The 25,913-nt window shown below is 48.3% G+C and overlaps 10 protein-coding genes across 10 annotated transcripts; 4 read left to right on the top strand and 6 right to left on the bottom strand.

Moving 5' to 3' along the window:
• Nucleotides 1–277: 277 nt before the first annotated feature.
• On the bottom strand, nucleotides 278–676 carry VFPPC_17964 (hypothetical protein; the record flags this gene model as incomplete). The annotated part of the gene is made up of 1 exon (XM_022429632.1): nucleotides 278–676. One exon carries the CDS (start codon nucleotides 674–676, stop codon nucleotides 278–280), a length of 399 nt encoding a protein of 132 aa, XP_022285314.1.
• A 952-nt stretch (nucleotides 677–1,628) lies between these two features.
• Nucleotides 1,629–3,214, bottom strand: VFPPC_13895 (choline and nitrogen mustard permease; the record flags this gene model as incomplete). The annotated part of the gene is made up of 2 exons (XM_018291667.1): nucleotides 1,629–2,836; nucleotides 2,902–3,214. The coding sequence occupies 2 exons, from the start codon at nucleotides 3,212–3,214 to the stop codon at nucleotides 1,629–1,631; spliced, it is 1,521 nt and encodes a 506-aa protein (XP_018141750.1).
• Nucleotides 3,215–4,008: 794 nt separating this feature from the next.
• On the bottom strand, nucleotides 4,009–6,014 carry VFPPC_05708 (amine oxidase protein; the record flags this gene model as incomplete). Its single annotated transcript, XM_018284855.1, has 3 exons — nucleotides 4,009–4,769; nucleotides 4,829–5,150; nucleotides 5,202–6,014. The coding sequence occupies 3 exons, from the start codon at nucleotides 6,012–6,014 to the stop codon at nucleotides 4,009–4,011; spliced, it is 1,896 nt and encodes a 631-aa protein (XP_018141749.1).
• Nucleotides 6,015–7,172: 1,158 nt separating this feature from the next.
• VFPPC_05707 (phytanoyl-CoA dioxygenase) lies at nucleotides 7,173–8,099 on the top strand (the record flags this gene model as incomplete). The annotated part of the gene is made up of 1 exon (XM_018284854.1): nucleotides 7,173–8,099. One exon carries the CDS (start codon nucleotides 7,173–7,175, stop codon nucleotides 8,097–8,099), a length of 927 nt encoding a protein of 308 aa, XP_018141748.1.
• Nucleotides 8,100–8,395: 296 nt separating this feature from the next.
• VFPPC_05706 (alcohol dehydrogenase II) lies at nucleotides 8,396–11,194 on the bottom strand (the record flags this gene model as incomplete). Its single annotated transcript, XM_022428473.1, has 5 exons — nucleotides 8,396–8,991; nucleotides 10,004–10,699; nucleotides 10,755–10,911; nucleotides 10,974–11,022; nucleotides 11,079–11,194. 5 exons carry the CDS (start codon nucleotides 11,192–11,194, stop codon nucleotides 8,396–8,398), a joined length of 1,614 nt encoding a protein of 537 aa, XP_022284276.1.
• Nucleotides 11,195–11,964: 770 nt separating this feature from the next.
• Nucleotides 11,965–13,566, top strand: VFPPC_05705 (cytochrome P450; the record flags this gene model as incomplete). The annotated part of the gene is made up of 1 exon (XM_018284852.1): nucleotides 11,965–13,566. The coding sequence occupies one exon, from the start codon at nucleotides 11,965–11,967 to the stop codon at nucleotides 13,564–13,566; it is 1,602 nt and encodes a 533-aa protein (XP_018141746.1).
• Nucleotides 13,567–16,131: 2,565 nt separating this feature from the next.
• Nucleotides 16,132–18,162, top strand: VFPPC_05703 (fungal specific transcription factor; the record flags this gene model as incomplete). The annotated part of the gene is made up of 4 exons (XM_018284850.1): nucleotides 16,132–16,191; nucleotides 16,243–16,313; nucleotides 16,367–17,111; nucleotides 17,164–18,162. 4 exons carry the CDS (start codon nucleotides 16,132–16,134, stop codon nucleotides 18,160–18,162), a joined length of 1,875 nt encoding a protein of 624 aa, XP_018141744.1.
• Nucleotides 18,163–18,427: 265 nt separating this feature from the next.
• On the bottom strand, nucleotides 18,428–18,759 carry VFPPC_16212 (hypothetical protein; the record flags this gene model as incomplete). The annotated part of the gene is made up of 2 exons (XM_018293965.1): nucleotides 18,428–18,546; nucleotides 18,612–18,759. The coding sequence occupies 2 exons, from the start codon at nucleotides 18,757–18,759 to the stop codon at nucleotides 18,428–18,430; spliced, it is 267 nt and encodes an 88-aa protein (XP_018141743.1).
• A 2,037-nt stretch (nucleotides 18,760–20,796) lies between these two features.
• On the bottom strand, nucleotides 20,797–21,324 carry VFPPC_05702 (hypothetical protein; the record flags this gene model as incomplete). Its single annotated transcript, XM_018284849.1, has 3 exons — nucleotides 20,797–20,878; nucleotides 20,962–21,053; nucleotides 21,124–21,324. 3 exons carry the CDS (start codon nucleotides 21,322–21,324, stop codon nucleotides 20,797–20,799), a joined length of 375 nt encoding a protein of 124 aa, XP_018141742.1.
• A 1,663-nt stretch (nucleotides 21,325–22,987) lies between these two features.
• Nucleotides 22,988–23,887, top strand: VFPPC_05701 (hydrolase; the record flags this gene model as incomplete). The annotated part of the gene is made up of 1 exon (XM_018284848.1): nucleotides 22,988–23,887. One exon carries the CDS (start codon nucleotides 22,988–22,990, stop codon nucleotides 23,885–23,887), a length of 900 nt encoding a protein of 299 aa, XP_018141741.1.
• Nucleotides 23,888–25,913: the final 2,026 nt, after the last annotated feature.

Genomic DNA, 25,913 nt, shown 5'->3' with positions numbered 1-25,913 from the left:
ACGTGTAAAGTGCTAACTATAATGAGAATTATAGTTACCATTCTACCTTACTTTATAACACGTAATTCATCTTGTTCTTCTCGCTGTCGAAGCTGCAAACATGCACTCTCAATGTGTGTGAGTACTTTATTTGTAACGCACGTTCAGCCATAGTGGCAGTCGCAAACGCAGACAGTTCCAGCACACTATACATCACTCAGTACAAAGTCACCACAAGCTAAACAAGAAACGTACATAAGACCTGTTGCAATTTATATTCGGACTGCCCGCAGCACATTTAATTGGGCAATAGGATGGAGGGTAATTGTCGTCGCAGGTATAAACGACATTGGGCGATACTCCGCGGTCTTGTCCGGCCGTTGGGGTAGCAGCAGCACCCAGTGCTATCGCAGCAGTGGTGAGGAGCGTAAGAAACTGCATATTTGAATATTGTTCGGATGTATGAGATATAGATGGCTTTGGCATTTGGAGACTCAATGGTTTGCGTTGGATATTGTGCTTTTATATACAGACGCATGGCAATGGAAACTGTGCTTTGGAATGAATATCCTGGTTGATCGGGTAAAATGACATCTAGGTCATTACGATACACGAGAAAGGGCCGAGTGATGAAAGTGTGGTGTGCGCCTTGTAGGATATCGCTGAATAAATTCATCACTCGTAGACTTACGTACATCGTATTAGTAGTTGTGGTGTAGAGCTGCCAAGCTAGTGGATTTGGATGATCCAACAAATGGTCCCAAAGTATTGTTAGTTACCATTATTATGTTCGTGTTCCGTATTTCGTAGAGTATCCATCTTACCGCAAATATTGCCATCACAGGCTAGTGCATATTATGCTTTTACGCTTCACGTCCTCATCTGCTCGCTCGTCCTTCTCAGTGGAAAATACGTCGTACGATCTCTCTGTGGCAATGGAGTGTTTCATTTTGGGGGTCAAATGGCCTGGTGGTCGTGTTACTTGAAATGATATTAACAATTAGCCGCCATAAGCGTCTACTAAACCTTCCAATAGGAGAGTCCAAGGCAGAACGGCAAATGTAACAGCATCGGTTGTTTCCTCGTGGGCATTCCCATCGTCATCGTATTTGTCAAAGTGACTAGCGGTATAGACCAGTGGCGCTTTACCACATGTTAAAAATTTTGGCTAATTTTGTCTGGCAGAACTATTGCCCGGCGTTGGGCCGGATTCCGAATCAAATCGCAATACTGGGGATACAGAATACGCATTCATTATGTGGCAGGAAGGCAACAGGGTTTGTTTTACAAGTGACAAGGTAAAGAGAAGACCGCAGTGCCGGTATCTTGTCAGAGAGGTCTGTTAGAAAGCCAACGTGAAAACACAGGGACTCTACTCGTCCTCGGGTACATATCAATCTTTCTCTTCCTTATTTTCAGTATTAGATGTGTTTTCTATCGGTGAAGTGGCCGGATTCGTGCCCTAGCGTTTCCATGGCCACGTGGCTCGCAATAAAACTAACCGCGCTGGAATCACTGAGGCTGAATAACATGAGTCAAGCAATAATACACTTAGGTTCAGTTGCCTTGGTCTTCTTAGAATGTTCCACTTCGTTGAATAGCCGGTATTGATTACAGTTCCTCCTGGCTCCGCTAGAAACAGCCTCTCTTCATGTGTCGAGATTCTTCCTCGAATAGACTGCGAACCAGTAAACCGCCGAAAGGAAAATGACACCAACATATACAACTGACGTCCAATTCATCGTCTCAAGAGTCACAGGAAGATAGAGCGGCATGCATAGCATGACACAGATGAGTATCAGCCACAGCATGGACAACCAAAAGATGACATCACCCCAACGTCCTAGATTCATCCATCGTTCCGGATCGAGTACTTTTCGGCCTCGGTACAGTGTAAGCCCAAATGCAGCAATGAATGCAGATATAATGCACAAATTTGCCGCTCCCAGAAGTGCATTCATTGCTGTTGTAGATCCAATACTGATAGTGCCAATTGCCAGAACCAAGAATGTGTTCCAGCACAGAGCATTAATTGGCAAGGCGTCATGAGAGGATAGCTTGGACATGGTTCCAGAGAGAGGAAGTGCTCCCTCTCGTGAGAACGACCAGTAGAGTCTTGACCAACTAATTAAAGCAGATGCGCCCGCTACAAAGAAACAAAACAATATGAGGCTTGCTCCAACTGCTGACATGGGAAAGGAGCGGAACGCATTCTGCATTAGTTGAATAATTGGCTGACCGCCAGCCGGTTCCAGCAAGCTCTCTGGATCGACATTGCAGAACTGATACACAATGATCATAGGCAGGGCGGTCAAGTAGCTCATGAGGAAGGATCCCAAGAGAACTTGCGGGACTTGCTTCTTGGGATTCTCCAGCTCATCTGTCAGGTGTGTGACGTTGTCGAAAGCGGACAAACAGGATATTGCAGGCAAGAGGGCGAGAAAGAAGACGGCACCATTGGAGGACCAGCCCGAATGGTTGGAAAATTCGACAAAGACGAAATGAGCTGATTGTTTGGGTTTCGCTCGAACGAGTAGACCGATGAATAAATAGATGGCGGTGCCGTTGACGGCAAACACAACTGCCTTCAGGAGCCAGTTGACAGTTTTGAAGATCTTCGGCAGGTTGATAGTGAGGAACAATAGTGCGAAAGCCATGTATACAAGATAAGTTTGCCACGGCTTAGCCACGAAATCTGGGTGTGCAGTTTCTATGAGTCCCATGGTAATTTGTGCCGGATAGAGGCAAGAGGCCGCGCTGATGAAGAACCATCCAGCGTTGGTTAGCCAGCCCATGATATAGCCCAAGGTGCGAGAGTAGTGAGGGCTTGCTAGAGCCGTAACCCAATATGCGGGCCCTAGAGAAAGTTAATTCGTTCATTCCTTATTCTCAATGGCCGACAGAGAGTTGGAGGTTACTGACCAGAAGAGTGAGGAATCGCAGATGCCAGTTCAGCAGTAGCTAGACAAACAGCCAACTGGAAGAATCCAACCATGAAGAAGCCCCAGAAGTAAGCTGGAGATCCTCCAAGTCCAATAGCCAGAGACAGGTATGTTCCTATAGCGACCGGGGCACTTGTGACAGAGTATTGCACACCGATTGCACTGAGTAAGCTGAAGTGCACTTTTGGTCTGATAACACAGTCTTCGACCATGACCTTCGAATCGGTGCCCTCAGCGCTTATCACTGAAGGTGCCAGGGCGGCATCATTCTTTGCTGTCTTGATTTCGCTCATGTTCACTTGCTGGAAAGCAAACTTCGCAATGGTAGCTGTGGAGTTATTGACAACACAAGAGGAGAAGGGATACTCGGCGAATTATAAGAACGACAAAACTGCCTTGATAGCAGTAATGTCGTTCATAATCTAAGACCAGGTTCCCCAGATTCCTGGTTTCCCCGGATTTTTGGCACGCGAGGTCTGGTGGCCAAACGATAGTTCAACTATACTTGGTGCGCCACCACCAGAAGGCGCCGAGTGCCGAATGCCGTGTGCCGACCTCGCATTTTGACACAACTCGGCACTCAACGTGATTTTGTCTATTGTTAACCTGCAAAAGTGAGAATTGTACAGTCGGGCGGTAGTGAGACAAAGTCGGCTGAGTTGAAACTTCCGGCATGGAGGGTGAGGAAGTTATCGGGTCTGGGGAAATGGGGAAATGGGTCTTGGTGCCAACCAGAACGTGGGGAGAGGTACATATTGGACAATAATTGAAGCGTCCATAATACTCAAGTCTAATGTTTGCATACTTGGACATGGTGATATGTAGTCTCACAGATGGAAACATGTGCTGTAAAAGAACCATTCCACTCACAACTTCGCATCCTGACTTCAATCTACTGGAGATGGGATCAACAGGCAATATACAATCATACAGCCGGGTTCAATCAATCTTCGCTTTCATGTCATTCGTTGAACAAGCATCTTCAAACTCCATAAAACCAAATCTCTTGAACTTAGCACTGCTCTAATTAAGCCATGTAGCACTTGTCCTCCACCCATTCTGGGGAAATAAGCCTGTTTCCCTTTCTCTATAATTTGGTGCTTCCGTTCTTGATGCCAAACTCAACCAGCACCTCCTCTGCAGCACGACTGCCAGCACGAAGAGCACCCTCAAGATACCCTTTCCACTCTCTCGCAGTTTCACCGCCAGCAAAATGAACATTTTTGAACGGAGCCCGAAGATCTTCACCATACTTTGAGAGTAGTCCAGGAGGTATAGCTGACGTTGGACCTCCGCCAATCCATTCTTCCTCCACCCACTCCCCAGCATTGTATTCCAGCACATCTAGTGCCAGATGGCGATTTTCTTCACCAACAAGCTCTGCTAAATGATTGATGACGGCGTGTTGACGCTTAAGGGGCGACAAGGCATACCATTTAGCGGCCCGATCGCCGCCCAGGAAGAGAGCCAGAGTGAAGGCTCGATCTTCAAAATTTGAGACCTCCCAGGAGAAGCAAATCGGTCCTATCTGACTTCTGAACTTGCCTAGCAGACCAATATCCCTCCACCAAGGCTTTGCGTACGTCAAGAGAACTTTGGCATAGACTCCGGGTTTTGTTTCAGTTGCAAGCGCACGCTTGGCATCTGGCAATGGGGGTGTAAAGTGAATCTTTCCATACGTGTTCGTCGGGATGGCAACGACTACCTTTTTGGCCATGAACTTGAATCCGGTGGCGGTTGTTACAACTACCTTGGAGCCATGCTGGTCGATCTCATCAACAGGGCAGTTGACAATTACTGAACCTGGCTTGAGTTCAGCGGCGAGCCCGTGAGCTATAGCTGACGTTCCTGTTGGAGGCTTAGCGTCTGATGGGAAGTATGCTGGAGACAACTGACGAATTACTTACCCTCACGAATAAAGAGCTGTTGCGAACCTCCACTATCATCAGTGGACAAGCTTGTAAACCCACCCCCAGACTTAATATAGTCCAGCAAGTAGTGAATACCAACTTCGTCAGGCTCCCGGCCAACCATGGCAATTGTGATGCTCCGGATAGTTTGCAAAGCAAAGGTCCCGAGATTGTTCTGCTTAGTCCACTCCAGCGCAGAAACATCGTTTTCTGTACGGAACCTAGCCGTATTGTTGATATCGATTTGTGTGTTCTTCGTCGTGTGCGTATCTATTGCGTCAATCAACGCAGCAAAAGATTGGGCGTCGGCTTCAGAAAGCTATAAGAGGCTGTTAGTACTGTTTCACGGTTATTAGGTATGAAGACGCACCCCTAAACTGCTACCAACTTTATCCCCGCTGCCGAATCGATATACTTTGCCGTCCAGCGTTTGCAAAACTCCCTGTCCGTCCAAGTACTGCTGTATCATAGTAAGACCCAGCCTTTTAGCAGTGGCATAGATCTTGGGTTGCGTGTACTGGTTGATCCACGTTGCGCCGAGTTCGACTCGACCCGGTCCGCTAGCCAACTGGATTGTTTTGCTTCGTCCACCTACACGATGAGTGGCTTCCAAAAGCGCAACGTTGAGGCCGGCCGTGGAAAGGTCGTGGGCGGCCTGTGTGCCACTGAACCCAGCGCCAACCACAACTACATCTACCTCAGAGATTTGTTTCGGCAGTATAGCTTTGCGCAGAGAATAATCGAACGGCTGAGATGATCCGCCAACAGCAGCAATTGCGTCGACTTCAAACTTTGCGTCCGGGTGAGCCAGCTTCGGCACAGGCACCACAACTGAAGGTGGTTTGTGATTATTCCCATTCTTGTCGGCGAGTAACTTCATCCAGGGCTCAACAAGGGCCTCTGTCTCAGTCCATGGCCACCCAACCACGTAGAAGGTGAGTTTCACAATGTCTTGTGTAGTGGCACCAGCCGCACGAAGTGACTCCTCCAGGCTTTGAAGTGAGTCTTCTACTTGCTGCTTAAGCGACTGGGCGAATTTTTCGTCCTTCATACCCCAATGGCCTGCCGTAAACACCAACCGGTGTGAGCCATCAATCGTGGCGGCATGGGTGTAAAGCCGCGAGGGGGGTTGGCTAGGAATGTTTACGAATGCCTTGGAAGGGCGGGTATCTCTGGGAGCCATGATGGAATTGTAATGGGTACTTGAAGAAAGAGAGTTGGATAAGTTATGCTACTGAGAGAACCTTCACTGTCCGATCAGGTACATACGCAGAGCAAGTAAGGTGTACCCTTGAATCTTATAGTGGTATGAGTTGGGTTCTAGTTTGCAGAAAATACGTCAGGCGGTCCGATAACCGGGCATACCACAGCACAACAGCTCTGTAAAGCACTACATTAGTCCGTAGCGGACTTTGATAGTCTGGTTTCATGATACACTTGGCCTCGGAGCTAATATGAAACCTAGGCAGGGCCGACAACCGAGTACCGGATTTGAGTGATCAGCGAGAAGATGTCAATCTTATCGATTACCAAGTGCGGCTGTTCCGATAATCTGTAGACGTAGAAAGTTTCTTGTAATGTCCGAAACCTCGGCAATGGGAGGCTGTGCTTCTGGGGACATTGTCGAAAAGTCATCTAACAGACTGAATCCAATGAGGTGGCTGGTTGACTTCTCACCCTAAAGCTAGCACCGAGATGGAACTGTTGCATGCTGACTTTGACGGTGCAATTGGTTTCTTTTAGTTATCAATCTTTTACTGTACTATCATGGCACGCTTTACCATCTAATCTAGACGTATTTTGTGATACTGATTATCCGGACCTGCCACTGACTGGTTGAGTGCAACAGCCTGTAAGGTATTACGACACTTTTGCGATTGCTCGTAGGACAGAACAATCCCGTTCTCTTTTCGACAGATTTAGCACAAGCTCGGCAGACACGGACAAATAGATTCACAAACCCTACAACCAGTCTCGATCTAAGGCAGAAGTCCGACGTCGTGTTTCGGCATCGACATGAGCCGAGAGCCGGGCTCCATTTACCGAGTTGATGGCTGGTAGACTAAACAGTGGCGCGAACATTCTGCGGAGTTGCATCCTCACTCCTGCTATTACATTTCCCCACGTTTCGGGAGGTTTACCACTGGTTGCTTTGGTCTTGTCGGCAGAGTTGCCTACGGGAAAGTGAATATTTAAGCTACCCCAGCGTGTCGCCCTTGTTGTCTTGCTCTAAGCACCACATACTCGTTGCAAGTAAACTTCTTGCCTTTGCGCACACGTTTTTGCGAATCCTCAATCACACAGCACCGACCCAGGTTATACGGATTGTCTTATCATTGCAATGTCTCACTCAGCGACGCCCGTTGGTGGAATACCACATGTTCCTGCTAGCGCCGGTAGCAAGGCAATTCTGGCAGCATTATACGAAGCCGGCGGTGTTATCATAGAAGGACTTCTAACGCCGGATCAAGTGACAGCTATGAACAAGGAAATTGACGAACCTCTCCGTGAGTTGAAACCAGGCTCAACACACAAGTCCGAAAGCACCAAAGCATTTCACGGTGCCAATACGAAACGCTTAACTGGACTTACTACTTGCAGCAAGTCTTTCCGCGATTATCTACTGGACCACGATGTGTGCCATGGTGTCGCTGAGCGAGTGTTCCATCCACAAACCGGCACGTACTGGCTTACAACGGCTCAAGTGATCGAAATCGGACCTGGCAACATAGCGCAAAGACTACATCGTGATCAAGATCAATTCCAGGTCTTTACCAAACTTGGCCCAGATGGCCCCGAAGCCACCGTCAACTATCTTGTCGCCTTGACTGATTTCACCGAGGAGAATGGCGCCACACGTGTAATTCCCGGCTCCCATAAGTGGCTGGATTTTACGGAAAGAGGAACTCCCGAGGATACAATCCCGGTGGAAATGAAGGCTGGAGATGCTTGTCTGATCTTGGGCAAGACGGTTCATGGAGGAGGCGCCAACAAGACAAATTCTGAGTATCGCAGGGCTGTTTCGTTTGCTTTCCAGGCTTCGTTCCTGACCCCAGAAGAGGCATATGCTCATATTACGCCGCATGAGATTGTACGCACGCTGAGCTTGCGGGCTCAGCGTATGATTGGATTCCGCTCTCAATTCCCCAAGAATAGCCCTGGGCTTTGGCAAGCTAATTATTCTGAGATTGGAGATCAGATTGGGTTCCCTGGGGTGGAGGAAATGGTTGAAAGGGTGAAGAATGGAACGTATTCCCCGGAGGACTGAGCATGTCGTTGAGGCAACAGCGGTGGAAGGTTCCTGAATGCGGCATACTAGCTAAATACTTATCCATGTATCATGTAAACTAGTCAAGCTCTACTCCAGACACTAAGCCATAAAATTAAAGTTGAATCTCTTCTCCAAACCCCTTGAACGGCTTCCAAGGCCATTTCGTGAGGCGTACACGCCACAGTGTCTGGCTTCCTAACGTGTCCCTGGAGACATTGCGTGAATACTCTGGCATCATCTTGACGAGGCACAGACACCGTTGCATGGTTAACAGGAACATGTTACCAGCAACTTCATCGTGTCTCCCGATTGAAATTCTCAATTGGCAACTCAACCACGTCTTGAAACCCTTCCGGCTGGATCGCAATACCTCCATCAGCCTCCAGAATTTCCGGTCCATCAATCTCTTCAGCAGGACGTTTGATGCCCCGGCCATCTAGCTCTGGTTTTCGGTATGCGACTCCAGCCGAATTAACTTGCCGCTGACGGTAGCTCCTTCGCCAGAACCAACATGCCAGCAACACAAGGATGATTACTGCCAATGCAACCCCGATGCCGATACCTGCCTTGGCACCAATCGATAGCTGCGGGCCGGATTCTGGAGTCTCCGTTATCGTTGGAACTGGCGTTGAGATACCGGTTGAGACGAGAGATGCCGATGTCGTTGATGTCACCGTGTCTCGAATTACAAACGGCGAGCTTGTGTAGGTTCTGTTTTCCGTATCCGTCGTCACATTCTTCAGGATCAATGAGAAATTTGTGCTCGAGAAATTCAGATCAGTAGAAATAGTCCACAATTGATAGATGGCTGTATTTCCACAAAGATCGAACTTTGTCCAAACACTGTCACGGTCCTTCGGGTCAGACTGGAAGATATATGCTTTGGAGTCTAACAACCAGTATTAAATGAGTGACTCGACTGATCTAGAATATGAGGACTACCTTGAAGACGTACCGAATAACTATTTCTCCCAACTGAGCGTGCTGTTCAAACCACCATTCTTGTTGTCACTATGGACCAGCAGAATATCGAAAATCGACGTCAGTTTCGCCCCTTTTTGCACTGGTCCACTACTCCACGTGATATTGAGCGGTTTCCCAACATCGAAAACATTTCCTATCTTTGGTACAATGAATCCCGAAGGTGGCTTGTACGCACATTCGGGCACTCCACCTCCCGGTCCGCCGCTCATGATCTTACGTCCTGTAGTTGCCGTTCAGCGAAGGACGGTGGTTGACTTGCGTTTTGTTTTTTCATGTTGTCAGGCGGAGATATTTAGACCCCTGGTTAACGAGGCATAGCACGGGCCGTGGCAGACCGCATGATAGTGTTGGGTATCTCACACCAATAGACAAATGCGATTTAGTACCGTGCTCAAGAGGTGTACTCCATTCTACTGTTGGTTTAGGATCAGACCACCGACGCTGTTCTTCAAGCGGTTGGTTACAAAGGTATTGTTGAAATTATGACACGTCGTTTGTCTACGCGCCCATTTCCAGCCTCGTAAACGATTTGGTGGCCGTAGAGAGGCATTTCAAAAGAGTCAATGAAAAACAGGGGAATTTGAGCCTTATTTTGGAGAAGAAGTCACCGAATCTTCATCGTCTTTGTCTCAGCGAGACTACGAAAGCACTCAGTGGTAGTTGTAGCATAGCGTTTAGCAATTGCAATCTTCACTCGCAATTCGGAGCAGGAATCAATTCAGATCTACTCATGCCATAAAAGTTCTATTCGTCTAAGAGATAGTCTCAGGAATGTCTCAAGTTCAAGCCCTAGCCAACTTGAAAGTCCTAAGACGCGCGCCTGATTTGTCCACCAAGACAACTTCAAGAGAGATCAAGAACAACTCGCCCCTGCAATTTTCCCTGCTCCATCTCTTCAAATACTTTAGTCAACTCACTCATCTTCTCAACACGTACATGACTCTTAATGACACCCCGAGCAGCAAAGTCAAGAGTATCAATTGCGTCCTGGCGATTACCCACAGCCGAGCCACAGATTGTAAACTGCTTGGCAATCATAGCTCCAGGAGTCGCAGTGGCGATAGGAACCGCCGCATGCTCTGGAATACCAACACAGACCAAATTACCATTGAAACGCAAAAAACCAAGAGCCTGGGCATATGCTTCATTCGAGGCAGTGCAGACAATGACGGCATGCGCGCCAAGGCCACCACATAACTTCTTGACATGGGCGGCGATGGCGGCACCCTTATCATCCTTGGGAAACTGAGTAATATCAACAAAGTGTTCCGCTCCGGATGAATGAATCAGGTCTGCTTTGCTCGTATGGTCGACACCGACGACACGCAAACCCATGCCTCGGCTGGCAAGTTGTACGGCAAGGTGACCCAACCCGCCACCAGCACCGGTAATAACTACCCAGTGAGCAGATTTTGCTTGGCTTCGTTGGAGGGCAGAATAGACGGTTATGCCTCCGCAGAGCAGAGGTGCCGCTTGGGCGGAGTCAAGGTTCTCGGGAATAGGGGTCACATAATGCGCTGGGCCAGTGACGTATTGCTGAAACGTTCCTGGAGTATAGTATCCAGAGATTTGTTGGTTGAAGCAAAGGCCATCCGAACCGGCCCGGCATGGCTCTGTACAACGTTAAAGGCGATTCATAAAGTGAAAGAACGGGCTGGGAAAACAAACCACAGTGGCCACAGGCGCTGGCTATCCATTTAATGCCAACTCGGTCTCCAATTGATACACCAGACGTTTCTGTTCCTGGACCTAACTTCACGACGTTGCCAATGCCTTCATGGCCACCAACTTGCCCTTCCGGCGTTGGGAACGGTAATGTACTCCACTACAGTGACAGTTAGCTAACAACGTGGCCACAGAGATGGTATAGAAAAGATATGCACATACTGAGTTTGTCATAACCCCAAAGTCTGAATGACATACGCCAGAGTGGCTCCTAAACAAAAGAAAATGAGCATACTTGCATTTCGAAAGAAATTAGCTCGATCTTACAGCCGAACAAGCACCTCACCTGGGCCAGGATCTGGAACTGGCAGTTCAACGACCTTGGTTGATACGGTGCCGGGCTGGTCGTACACCAACGCCTTTTGAGTGGTGGGAATAGTCATTTTCAATAGTATGTTTTCCGCTGGAGTTCTTTGTCGTACGCTTCAGCAACTTCATTGAGAAACTCTGGTACATTACCAACTTATAGCCCATCTGGCGAGTTAACCCCGCTGAGCTTGCCGAGGTTTGCGGGTTCCAGTATAAACAGGTCACTAACTAGACGCTAATAAGTGGTCCTGAAATCAAGTTGCCTCTCGGCATGGTATGTTAGACAACTGAAGGTGGAACTCAACATCATGGCTCTGAGACGGGCAGATACCCGTGCTTCCAAACCCTGGCACTGTCCAATGGAAATGAGATGACCAGCCTAGAGATCTCCAGGCCTTTTTTGGTCACTGGTAGATAACTGTGTCAAAATCTCCCATCAAAATCGTATTTCCGTGCCTAATTCGCAGATCGCGGGTTCCTTGGGTGCCGCGGAACCCACCTCTTCTCCGCATTCTTTGGGGTTGCCACCACGGCAAAGGACGAAGATCTACCGACTACCGAACCCTCAGTTGGGGATGAGCACTAACCAAGGGCCACGAGTTTCTGGATCAATATGTGTCGGCAGATGTCTGGTGATTCCACCACGGCATACCCCTTTCACCACTTGGTGCATACGCGTCACTGCTTCGTAGAGCAAGAGCTGATCATCGAATGCGACACAGGAGCAGACGTCTTTGCCTATATATCAGCGGTATGTAATCCGAGGGTCCCAACACTCTGAAGCCGTCAGTTTTGTGACACTGTTTCTCGAACAAAGGTCTAAGGTTGTCACATATCTGCCGCCATGGAAGCCTTCCCATTGTCATACACCACAATTCTCGTTGTTGTGGCTCTCTCATACCTTATATATTCCACATCAATCAGCATTTCTCATAAGCTTCGCGCACGACGCCTGGGCTGCAAACCAGCATACGCGCGGCCCGGCTGGCTGTTCCTTGGTATTGGTGCCCTGAGACGCTCTATTATCGCGGCAAAAGAGCAAGTACTTCAAAATGATGAGGTTGCCGTGTATGAAGAGCTGGGCTGTCGTCCGACATGGGTCCAAAATATCTTGGGAGGATGGTATCACTTTACAGCAGACCCAGATAACATCAAGGCTATACTAGCAACGCAGTTCAAAGACTTCGAACTGGGACCGTTTCGATTTAACCTGCTGGGCCCGCTGCTCGGCCACGGTATATTCACGACCGATGGCCAAGAGTGGCAGCATCATCGAGCTCTTCTACGCCCGCAATTCACTCGAAGCCAAATCTCAAACCTATCGCTCGAAGAAACTCATGTCCAGCATCTACTGAATCGACTGAGTGCTGGGTCAGATTCATGGACAGCTGAGGTGGACTTGGCGCCACTGTTCTTCAATCTCACTCTGGACTCAGCCACCGAGTTTCTCTTTGGACAAAGCGTCGAGTCACAAGTCACTTATGGCACAAATTTGGACAGTTCTAACCCCGATAAGCCTTTAAAACGTGGCAGTGGAGAGACAGACTGGTCCTCCTTTGGTCGAGCATTCGACAGAGCCAACGCAACCATTGCAATTCAAGGCCAACTAATGGACCTCTACTTCCTGTATTCTCCCAAGTCTCTCACAAAAGACTGCCAGGAGGTTCACCGACTGGCGGACTATTTCGTCCAGAAAGCTCTCAAAGAAGACCCAGAGACTTCAGATAAGGACGGTGAATCCAGTGGACATGGTTATGTCTTCCTACGCGAGCTCGCCAAAACCACCAGAGACCCATACATGCTCCGAAGTCAACTACTCAACATCCTACTCGCAGGTCGGGACACAACCGCCGGTCTCTTGGGCTGGACTTTCTACCGGCTCGCCAGACACCCCGACTACTTTGCAAAGCTGCACACTGTCATTGTCGAAACATTTGGGAAATTTTCATCGAACACAAGCTCCATCACTTTTGAGTCTCTCAAGTCATGCCACCACCTACAGCACCTCTTATCCGAAGTTTTGCGCCTGCACCCCGTCGTTCCAGAGAACAGTCGACGAGCTGTGAGAAACACGACGCTGCCTCGGGGCGGTGGTGAAGACGGCCTGTCTCCAATTTACATTCGCAAAGGTGAGGAGGTCATTTACAATGTACATGTTATGCATCACCGGAAGGATATCTGGGGCGAGGACGCTGACGAGTTTCGACCTGAACGCTGGACAAGTCTCAAGCATGGCTGGGAGTATTTACCGTTTAATGGTGGGCCTCGTATTTGTATTGGGCAGCAGTTTGCGTTGACGGAGGCGGGATATGTTGTTGCACGGATGCTGCAAAAGTATGACAAGATTGAGAACCTTGACCCAGATCCGGTTATTCGGCATCAGTATACGCAGACTACGGCGCCGGCCAGGGCTTTGGTTAGGTTGCATGAGGCTTCTCATGAGTAGGCTTGTTATCAGGCGGTTGATAGAGATTGTATCTTATCTATGACGATGATGCTGTTGATCTAGGCATTGGATTATGGGGTTAGCTAGCACAGGAGTAACATTGATCTTGTGAATTGAACTTGAGGCGAAATTGTCATAACTGCGGACCATAGTATAGTGGCAAGCCGTAATTGAAACAGCCTTTCCCGTTCGACCTTTTAAGGTCCTTGTTGGTATTTCGCAAGATTCTGTGGAAGCTACAGCCAAAATATACATTAGCTTCAGACAAGTAGTTGAGCCTCTTTAGAGTTGCGGATTTCATTGGATCCAGGACCCAAAGCTGACTATGGTTTGCTCATTCCACCATGCTGCCCTCAGATTTTAATCTCCCAGCACTCAAGTCTCACTAATTGAGCTTCACCTTTCGACCTGATACCATGGAATGTGCCTCGGCTTGGTTCAGTTAGGTACAGCAGCCACTATTGTCTTCACTCCACTTCCCCCAAGCCATCTAACTGTTCAATTCCGCGGCCTACGCGGATCCCGCCACTTCCTGCATAAAAGTCCTAGTGGCCCAGATCCATGCGGGGAACCAGGAAGTCTGATGGTTGCAGCCCCCTCAACGACCGTCAATTTGGCAGAGAAGTTGTGCCAGGTTGTCACATCGTGGAATCAGAGGGGGTAACAAACCGGAGACCCGTATGCCATCATCACGCCTAGATAGGAACTTTATCACCTGATCAGTTCGATAAGATGTCTCTATTGTTGACAGTCGATCATTCTTCCAAGCTTCAGATAACAGCTGCGTAAGTTAGCCGAGTACCGGGGCTGCTGCAAATTGAACTAGAATATCCTCTCGGCAGTCGGCGTAGTTTTCGGCTGGCTAGAGGCCGTCTGGTGCCATGGCGTGTTCCAGTTCCCAGGAATGGGTGATATAACGCCTCCGTCTTCGCAAATGGAGCCCAGGTTAGAAGTTACTGTCTCACCCAGCCATTTCCAGTATGCCAGACATGACGAAATCATTGATTGGAAAGAACGCAGTGGTGACAGGGGGTTCACGAGGTATGCACCTGCGTGTTGAGCTAGCCGTGTGCTGGAGATGTTACATTACATTCCATTATAGAATCACGACTCAACTTACCATCTCACCAATTCGACTAATATGTTCCTCTAGGAATTGGCGCAGCAATAGCAATTGAGCTCGCACGCCGAGGAGCTTCAGTCCTCATCACATACGTCTCATCCGCTGAAGCCGCCCAGAAAGTTGCGAATGAAATAGAGAGTCAAGGCTCTGGTATCAAGGGATACGCAGTCCAAGCAGACTGCGCGCATACAACAACATCAGTTTCGAAAATCGTTAGCGAAGCTAATCGATGTTTCCCTCAGGGTATTGACATCATCGTCAATAACGCCGCTGATGGATCCGACGTCAGTCTGGCTGAACTGACCGCGGACAATTTTGATCGCGTATTCCACACCAATGTCTTGTTTCCTATGCTTCTCGTGCAACAGAGCCGGCCACACTTGAGAAAGAATGTGAGGATCGTGAACGTCAGCTCCACGTCAGCCCGTCGCGGTAAGAGCACGATGCCTGACATATTCAGACGTTTCGTAGCTATTGATGATCTCACACAACGTTCATAGCATACCCTTCGGCCATAACGTACGCAGCGTCAAAAGCAGCGCTGGAAAGTGTTACGAGAACTATGGCAATGGAACTTGGTAAGCGGAATGAGTTGACCTCGGAGGGGAGGACATTGTACGGGGCATTCTGTCTAACAAGTCTAGGTCGCGAGCTGGATGGCACGGTCAACGCAGTAAATCCAGGCCCAGTCAGTACAGATATGTAAGTACGTTTTCTGCCGGTACAGCTCTTTTCTAATGTGCTCGAACAGGTGGAATAAGACAGAAGGGTTAGACGCGATCGAAGAAAGAGTCATGTCCGCAACAGCAGCTGGACACCGCATAGCCGAAACCCGGGACATAGCACCAATAGTTGCCTTTCTCTGTGAAGAGCAGTCGCGATGGATCACCGGTAGTGTCACTTGTGCTAATGGGGGATATGTGACGGTTTAATTCCGCATGTAGAGCTGTGGTGGTGTTGTTCTGGCTGTATATTTTCGAGGCAGCTTGTTTGCCTTATATACTCGATATCATGCAAATGCTATAAGCTTCATCCAATTCCCCGAAATCGGTACACCGTCCTGAAGTACCGTCGTCATGTTAAAACTACTTCCTTGCGAGAAACTCTTTTGACTACACTATTCACGTTGGCCGCTGAATAGCAACATGATCAACAAAGACCTCAAGTAAAGAGTCACCACCGTATTGTACAATCCCGTCTCCGAAACTTCGGACAGTAAAAGCAACACATCTTTAAAAATTAAATCCAATCTACATATAGTTACATACCTAGGCGCTAATGGAGAACTGCGCCACATCTCATCTCCACGCCATTTTCCGTGGCTCCCTCGGACGCCGCTAGAGAAACTGGGGTAGCCCCAGATAAACGAGACAACTTGACCTTTCATCCTGATAGCAACCGGATTCAAACGTTCATCCTTCCAGACCAACCGTGTTGAAAAGATGAGCGCACTACTAAAGAACCGCGCTCGACTGGTGTGCGTTCAGTGCCACGGACGCAAGGTAAGACCGGTCTGTCTTGCTGAAGTGTAAGACTGACACTCATGTCCACAGATCAAGTGTGACTTGGAAGAGAGCCTCGATAACACATGTGCATACTGCCGAAGACACAAAGTCTCCTGCATGTCCGTAAATTGAAACTCACATCCCCACAAAGTACAAAGCTAAACCTCTACAGTCGCCGTGAAGGCGTCCGAAAACGAAGCCAGCAGCCTGAGCGGCATGTGCCACATCGGTCCAGGACATCGTCGCCTATTATCAATTCGCGGCCTGATATCTCCTATGCTTTATCAGAAGCCGCTCCAAATAGACTGGGAGATAAGGATATCAACTCGGCATACTTTGCTGAGCACTCTGTTCTCCAGGATGCTGATTACGAGGATGAGTCGGGCAAGCCATCAACTGCCTTGCCACCGACTGAAATGTCCGGGAGTATCACGACTGATGTGAAAGTCAAGATTCTCAGAGCAACCGATGCCCACAAGCTTCCTAAGCCCGCTTTGCGACAAGCCTTATTTGATGCTTTTTTCGCCAATCTTAGCTACACCTTCCCCATCATCGATCGGGCTGAGGTAGAGTCGCCACGCGCTTCCGTGTTGCTCCAGCAAGCCGTCTGTATGGCAGGGAGTCTGATGCGCCATCCCAATCTCCCAGACAGTTTTCCCAGGACGCGCGCTTTATATGAGAAGGTAAAAGTTCTAATTTGCGTGAATTTTGAACCCAACATGATGGTGGTTCTCAAAGTCCTGTGCCTATTAACTCTTTGGAGTCCAATCCCATCTCACATTGTAAGCTTGGATGGACCATGGCACGCGACTGGTAGTGCCCTGCGTCTCGCTGTGCAGATGGGCATGCATAAAAACTCTACGTATGCGAGTAAGGCGGATCGAGCGTGTCGGCGAAGACTTTGGTGGCTTCTCAATGTGAGTGGAAATCCCTCCCCCAATCTGCATACAAGCTGACTAGTTTCATCAGTCGAGTGATTGTATTCAGGCTCTTATTTACGGTCGACCACCCGTATTAAAAACAGAAGACTTTGATGTCTCACTTCTCACGGAAGACGACTTCGAGGAGCCCAACCTACAGGCCAGGTACTTCATTGCAGATACGGCCATGGCCAGTATCATGGGGGAACTCGCCCTCAAAATATCAAGGAATGCGTCTTCTCCACAGGAAAAGGCTCAAATTTCCGAGTCACTTTCCCTTTGGATAGCACAGTTACACCCAGATTTACGTCTCTACGATGCCGCCGGCTACAGAACCACATATCATTACCCCGTCACGGAGCTGCACATCGAATATTTCGGCACAGTCATTCTCTCGCAAGCAATGTCACGCCAGTTTGCAAAACAGTGGCCCTGCTCAACCGCCTGTCTACTAGCATCAACATGCATAGCAAGCTTATATGAGGAAATTCTCTACAGGGAGCAAGTAGCTCTGCTTACCACCATGCACGCCTTCTGGTGTCTGACAGCGGCCATACCTCTTCTCTACTACAAGCCGGAGACGGCGTCAATGGAATCCCAGCGCAAGGAGAGCCTTGAAATTTTGTGCTCTGTTGTCGAACAGCTGCAGCCAAGGTTCGGGGTCGCCAGGACAGTGAGCCACAAGATCCAGCGACTTCAATGTGAGCGAAGAGACTTGCTCTCGCAGCAAGCTATGGAGCAAGATAAGAATCAACCACAGGGGAATAACTTCCGACAAGATGAAGAGATATGGCAGTTGAATGCGTTCTTTCCGCAGTTGAGAGCTTGGTCAACGTCCAAGGATGCGGTGGTACATAATCCGATTTTGGAGGGAGTTGCGCAAAACCATGCTCTTCAGGAGGCCCAAGGGGTTGAACCTCTTGTTCAGTGGATTTCCGAGGGGCCTCTATCGGTTTTTGATGCGCTTGGAGCATCTTCATTCATGGATACCTTGTTTGATGATAATTACCAGGGAGATGAGGTGGGCTTTGCCCTGGGTCAGGTCTGAACCATGGGCCTGCATGCAGATACCCAGAGGATGTTGGGGCTATGTTCTTATGTCATGCTCACATCTTCACGAATAATACCTGATAAAGTAAGGAAAGACAGCAGTATTACTCCACTTTCCTCTTCTGCTTTTTGTGAACTAAACATATCAACTACCAGCCAAGCTGAGCCCGCAAGTACGGCTGCAGCTGACCCCAAAGACAGCAGCGCACAACTTTGAACTGACGCTGTGTTTACCCCGATACGGTATAAACTACGATACATGATTATCCTCCCAGCTCGCTGCATGTACCAGCGGTAGGAGTGGGGAAATCATAGCAGCCGTCCATACAAGCGCCAAGTCCAACACCTCCTTCCCCTCCGCTGCCAGCGTTTGCATTGGTGCCTACACGATGAAGGTTAGCAGGTTCTTTGCATTCTTGAGCGAGAAGAAGGGGATCAAAGACATACAATCATCGACGCAATCGCAGAATTGCTCGCCATAGTAGCGCTTGTGCTGGACCTTGGTTGGGTTTCGGACGACTCTGGTTGGCTCGTCAGCTGGTGCGGCGAGAGCTACCGCCGCGAAGAGAGTGATAAGAATGGTTTGGGCCTTCATTTTGATGAGACTTGTGTAATTCTGTTAGATAAGAAATGTGTAATATTGATGTAACTGAGATGGATGTGAACGATGCCTTGCAAGACAATCAGAATTAGTTGGAGATGATGTGAATTTATATAGTTAGCGATGCTAGGCATATTTCAACCTAACCTTTCACAAACCATGTATCATGCCTTGGAATTTAACGTAATTCCCGTCTGTGGCCGATTGACGTCGACTGTCAGTATGTGGGACGTCAGCCAACAACACACTGCCAGGCAACGACCTGCAAACCTGATCCATTAACAGGGTTCGCCACGAGGATCTACCAACAAGATCTACAGATTCTACGCTTGCCACTGGTCATGGAATTGATTCTTTACCGGCTCAATCGGCACCTCAACAGCTCCACAACTTCCTATCATTCATTTTTAGGAAGATCGACTTGACCATGCTTACAGTGGCTTAACTTGGATATAAAGCGAAGGATTCGAAGATGGTCAGATGAAACCAACAAACTGACGTAAATGCAGCTGAACTAGAAAGGTTTCAGCTACCAGTCGGAGCTTAACAAAATGAGAAGTTCAAGCGCCAAAGCTAAGTCACAGGGTTCCGGCCAGGAATCATCCCGGTGTGTTAGATGATTGAAATTACTTGCCAATGATGTATGCGAGTTGAAGTCAAACGGCACCAATCCGCTGAAGGGCCATGCAATGTGTTGTCATGCCAAACTGTTCAACAGCCCAACCCTACCTCGGGGTTCTTTTCCCGCAGACTCGAGCTGCTGAAAACCAGAGGCGCCCGGGACAAATATGTGACGCCAACTCTCAATGGGCGCTTTAACTACACCGTTCTTTGGCGGCCGCGGTGAAAATGGCAGCCGTGGTTGAAACAAGCTGCCTGGGAATATGTGCTAAAAGCCCATTAAACTTAATACCACGAACCGAGCGCACTAGGGACAAAGATCAACCATTTGTCCACTATGGCCTAATTGCTCCAGCAAGCCGATTGATGAAAACCCCTTCATTCGGGATAAGCTCGCAGCAGAGAAGGGTGTCTTGTGCTTTGAAATGGGGGCTGCAGGACTAATGGACCATTTCCCACGCCTAATTACTCGAGGCATATGCGATTACTCAGATTTCCATCAAAATAAAGAGTGACAGGGTTATTCGCCAATGATGGCAGCTGCATATGCAAATCCTGCCAGATCCCATCGAAAACCGTCACTACTGAAAAGAAGTTCAGCGAATTTATGTCTGGTAATTCTCACTATTCTGAGTGCTTTACTTGTTACCAATTAACCCGAGCGTATAGACGTCCATGAAGTCGCACCAAGACCATCGTGACATTGCAAGGGAGATCCAACTTCGAAGAGCTACTCGGCGTGGTTTAGGATCTACAGGAACACTACGCATATAAGGCTACCGACGGGCTTCACAGATCTCATAGTGGCATTACATCTGGGCTATGACAAGATTGTCGATAATTTAAATAACGCAAGAGCTAAAATCAAAGCGAGAGACACCAAGTATAGCAGAACAAAGCTCTTATAGGCTATTGTGGTTAGACCCAGGGCTGTCGTTGTGAAGCTACTTCAGGCTACCGCCGATGTTGGCTTAACGGATGTCAGTCTGTAGATGCCGCTGTTATTGTCATCTAAAAACGGCTATGAGACGACTGTACCAGATAGCTGTTGCTTAAGAGGTTCGCAAGTCCAGCGCGTGCCAGGCAAGCGCAGTGGTGGCAGGATTGGTTTGCGTGGCTCCTTTGGAATCACATTGCGTATGATTATAAGAACAAGGAGAAGTTCAAGCAAAACAGGGAATCCATTTGTGTATAAAAGCAGTCATAAGAACCACCTCTAGGTCTGAGGGTGGTGAGTTACAAGAGATACCGCCAACCTCTAGAATCCTTCTTATCTCATCCTCGCCCCTCACTAAACCAGTTGCGCAGTCGGAAATGTTTCGATTAGACCCCCCTTATATTTCAGTGTCTGTGGTAGATGTAAATGCAAGTTGAGTCGATTTCCTATACACTAATAGCCGGCCTAAGGTCTCACGCAAAGCTACAACCTCTAAGTGCATTCTGCATATCCCCCATGCCAAAGACAGTTATGAGCGGAATCGTCAGCCGTACACTGGCAAAATAAGCTAATTAGCATTCTTTACCGGCATTCTTTAACTTTAGAATATATAGTCTCTTATCCATTAACTTACAGGCGAATAATCACCACAAGGGACTTCCTTTCTTTTCCAATTCTCAAAAACAATACAGGCACCATATTTTGTAGAACCCCAAGGGTTCCGGCAATCCTAGCGGAGCACGACCCAGTTAGTTTATTGCTTGCTTAGCATTTTGTCAAGTATTCTCTTGCTTGGTAGCACGAACTCCAAGAGTTACCCCCCTGGTCACGTGTACTCTGGCGTCCCATCCCCTCGTGTTTCTTTGTACTCTTGTCGTGTTTCTTTTTCTTGGACGGCGAGCTTTTGCCGCTTTTGCCGCTTTCGCCGGAGTCTTCGGTGGCAGCACAGCCTCGATAAGGCTAGCGAACAGGGCTATAACAAGAATTGCGGTGAACTTCATTTGTTTTTGTTTTTTGTGAGAGAGAGAGAGCGAGAGAGAAGAGAGAAAGATATATATATCGAAATTAGCTCTTTAAACTTGATGGTTGCTTAGGAGAATAGGGGGGGCAAATAACGTAGAAAGAGCAAAAAACTGGTTTGTTGCATATATTTTTATGGTATATTTCTACCTTTATAAATAGCGTTTGATACCTACGAGAGCAGGCTATGATTTACATTACCTAGCCTAGGGAACAATAGCCAGTTATCACATACAATAGATGTACACTGCCCTTGTCACCATAGATAAGAGATTAGCCTAAAGTCTGTTGGTGGTTAAAAAGTATCCTAGCACACACTAACACATTTTACTTCGCCTAAGTGCATAACGTGATATGGGATACCTTCTTGTTGAGGTAAATTCTTTTGACATCCTATTGTACCTAGAGCATTGTCAAAAAAAATACAATGCAAGCAATGCTCTGATTGCACCTAACACTGAGAAGAAGACACTAAATTTAGATTTGGATATCTTGTCTAGAATCTACGCAAAGTAAAAAGCCGCAGTAAATCGTCTCTGCACTTGGACCAGCCAGTTAAGACCTGATAACATGACGACGAAACTAATGGGTAATCTTACTAATAAGTTGTCTACTTTGTCTACTATTATTGCGAGGGCTAGCACCATAATACAGAAGAGCAATGCCGTTGTCCTAATGTTGTTCTACCCAAAGCGAAGAATTAGTAAAATAGGATACCGCCAATCCGTTAGCATGCAGACCTCGTTTGTAATAAACCCTGGAAACTATCGCTGGCGTTGCTTGATTAAAGATGGAAAAGTCTGCACCGCTTCTGTTTTGCAGAATGCTAACGTACACATTTGAACCTGATGGCGTTGCCAAGCGCCAGTTATGAATAAGTGCGTTAGCTATCTGTCTTCGCCTACGTAAGATTTGGCAAAATCAAAGAGGTTACCGCAGTCTTCTATACTTTGTCGGCAAAATAGTACTTAGCCATTTTGCGGAATGCGGAAAACCGCAGCATTGTGACTGCGCCGGGGGCGCATGTCACCGAGCCGCGTCCGGACTCTATGGTGCTTTAGAAAAGCTAACCATGCACGTATGCAATGTCGTGTAGGAGTGAGATCATGGTGTGTTTGCGTGTTGCTAAAGTTATCACGCCTGTTATAGCGAGCATGTTCCCTGAGTTTCCCAAGCTAGGCTCCAAATTATACATAGAGTTTTGTAAGCAGACTTTATCTACTGAGATTTCGTCAGTGCAAACTCGGTAGCCCTGGGTGCCGGAGATGAACATTAAGGCTTCTTGAGTACATTTCGAATACTAATCATTAAAGGCTCTCTTTAGTAAATACCATTTACTTTACTGTGCGGGCTTCGTTTTCGCATTGTCGGTGACCACCATGTGGCTTTCCACTAGTCTATCATGGGCATCGTGTATTCTGCAGAGCGTCGTATATCATGCACGTAATACGACGGAAGATGAATATGGTAGCGTGCAAAAACGCGAAACATAGGCCCTAAGCCTCACGATAAAGTGAATCCGAATCCGAATCGTCTGAGTCTTCTCCAGGCATCAGCGAGGTCCGTGGCTATAAATGTTGAACTGCGTCCCTTTCCAACTTGCTCCTTGTTGACAACGAACACAATTGATCAACCTTCATCACCATGAATCCAAACCCAGAACAAATCTTGGCCCTCCAAGACGGCTCCAAACTCTGTTACCAGACCTTTGGATCACCCGACGCAATGCCAATTCTCTTCCTATCAGGAGGCGGCCAGTCAATGCTCTCATGGCACGAGGCTTTCCTCGCCAAAATTTGCCAAGAAGGGACGACGCCATTCTACTTCATCCGCTATGACATTCGCGATACAGGAAGGTCTACGCATTTCGCTCTATTGCCCGAGGATCGACGAACCTACTTCCTCAACGACCTGTGCAACGACGCCCTCGCTCTTTTAGACCACTTAAAGGTACAGTCCGCAAACATGATCGGCTTCAGTCTCGGCGGAGGAATCGCCTGGTCTATCGCAGTCAACCACCCAGAGCGAGTGAGAAGCCTCACACTCATCAGCTCCAGCCCTGTTGGTCCGGGACCTGGCCCAGAGGATAACATCCAAGGTCTGGACCCCGAGCTACTCAAACGAATTGCGGCAGCGCCTACACCTACCAATTGGCACAACCGAGAGCAAGCAGTCAAGTTTCTTACATATTTCGAGAGTCAGATGGCTTCTGAGCCGCTATCTGTGGAGGAAGAACGGGAGAGTGCAGAGCGCGCCGGCTTGGCGTTTGATCGTGCTGAAATAGATGGAGGAGCGGTGAATAGCTTTTTCAACCAGCAGGCCGCGGCGTGGACGAGGTGGCCGAGAGAAGACTTGAACAAGGTCAAATGCCCTACTGTTGTGATTCACGGACGGAAAGATAAAAATGTACCGCTGCGGCATGGTGAGGTGTTACGTGAGGAGATTGCTGGTGCGAAGTTGGTGGTGATTGATAGAATGGGACATGATTTGCCCAGACGGACATGGGATGAGGTTGTGAAGACTATTCTTGGCGTTGTTGTTTAAGTGTACGCAGATTCATGCCGTCTTTAGATGGTTTGCCAGCAGCGTAATGAAATGCAGGTTCCGCATCTTTTGCAGGACGCCTTGAGTCGATAAAAAAAAAAGTGAGCGTCGTGAGGTGACGTTTAGAGACGGCCGTGTCTGCTTTGTATTGCGTGAGACAACCAACAGCTCAGAACAGGATGCAGCTAATGATTCCAGTTCGCGAGATGGTTCATGCCACGCCAAGCATGGATAGGGAGGCCGCAATTCCCCAAGACGGAGGCATACAACTGCAATCAGCTGGACCAAGTCTAAGGGCCGTGTGTCATTTGAGAATGTACCTGATGGCAGATGTTCTGCAAAAGTCCAAGGCAGGGACCTGGGCATGTTCTCAAGATTCTCACTTTGCTGAAGAGATGGAAATAACCTGACTCATTTTTGAAGAACTCCCAGGGCATTGACGCTGAGTATCCCTTTCATGTCCCCATAGCCCAATACTCTGCCAGTAGAAAGCCAAATTAGGTCTTTTTGCTTATGCTTTAAGCCATGCACCCAGGGTTATCACTATAGGAAAGCAACATTTGGCAGTTCAATCGCACAATTCTATGAAGTACAGAAAATATTAGAGCAATAGGTGGCTGCGAATAGTCTACCGTTAAGTCTCTGTCCAGACGAGGGTTGTCCAACAAAATGCTCTAAGAGAAGGACGTCAATACTAGCGCGTTCTGCCACCGACTGCATCAACATGTCTATGAATACCGAGGTTTATACGGGAGGCTTCATGTTGGATTGACAATCTTGGGATGTTCGGGGAAACTTGGCGTGATGATCTGGCATGTAACAAGGCATGTCCAACAGGGGTATTCTAGTTGACAATCTAAAAGCTAGGGTATAATGCCCAACACTGATCCGAGTCATGCGCCTCAAAAGAACAAAACTGGGCTGATAGAGATCAAGAACATAAAATACAGGCAACAACTCGCAGAATATCCCCGACCAACAGTCCCCGAAGTGGTGGTTGTCGTAGGCGGTGCAGGGGTAAATATGCAAGTACTCTTGGGCACGACAGTCGACAATGAAAAGTTGGCGCTGACAGTAATCTTGTCAAATGGGTTGCCAAAGGCTTCCATCAGGGCAGAGCCAACTGCAGGCTGAGCCGTCTTGCTCCAGGCGGCCAACAACGATGGTGTCTCGATCCAGGGTGGCGCGCACACACTCGGTTTGAATGAGTTGACTGCAAAAGCAGAGAAGGTGAGCGTATACGGATGATCTGCGCAGGCGTATTGCAGCATGGCGGCTGTTGTTGAGGATGATGCAAGTTGCCCAGGGCTTTGAGGGATGAGAAAGGCGCTGCCTACGGCACAGAAAGGTTTGGTAGATACAGAGCTGCCAAAAGTCTGGTTGTTAGCTGACAAGACAAACACCCCAATGTATAGTAAGAATAAGGCTGAAACATCATGTCGCCAAGTCCTGGGATAAGAGTTGGAGTTGTCTCAGGGGTGTAAGTGGTGGCTTACCATTTCAACACCTCGGAATTCATCATGCAGGCTGGCCCACAGGAGGAGCAGAGGGCTGTGGAATCGACGCACGCAGTGTACGTTGGGCAAGACAACGAAACACATCCCGGGATGGGAATTGTTTTGCAGCACCCCCAGTATTGGCCCTTGGAGATGGGAATGCCCACAGCACATGTTTGGTCCGAGGGACAATTAAACATGTAATCCGACACACCTAGTTGCTTTTAGCGAGCGGTACATTCCTGGAATTATTGGCAAGTGGCATATGGGAGGGATCATACTCTTGTCACCAGACAACTGGGCGCAAGGCGGCTGAGTGTACGTGTACAGGGCAGCAGCATCCTGTGTTACCAAGCTCGCTGCAAAACTTGTAGGTGTTGGTGACGGCCACCCTGCTGCTCCCTGAGGTGGAAGAAAAAGAAGAACACTAAGGATGTGCGGCAAGGTTGACAGCATCGTTATGAGACGGATGGTGGGTTAACAAGAGATTCGACAGGATAAGACAAACACGTTGCAAAACAAGCGGTCAT

The sequence above is a fragment of the Pochonia chlamydosporia genome, chromosome 5, assembly GCF_001653235.2.
Source record: "Pochonia chlamydosporia 170 chromosome 5, whole genome shotgun sequence".
NCBI classification, from domain to species: Eukaryota; Fungi; Ascomycota; class Sordariomycetes; order Hypocreales; family Clavicipitaceae; genus Pochonia; species Pochonia chlamydosporia.
The sequence above is the reverse complement of the archived record's forward strand: the minus strand, read 5'-3'. Positions and strand labels throughout refer to the sequence as shown.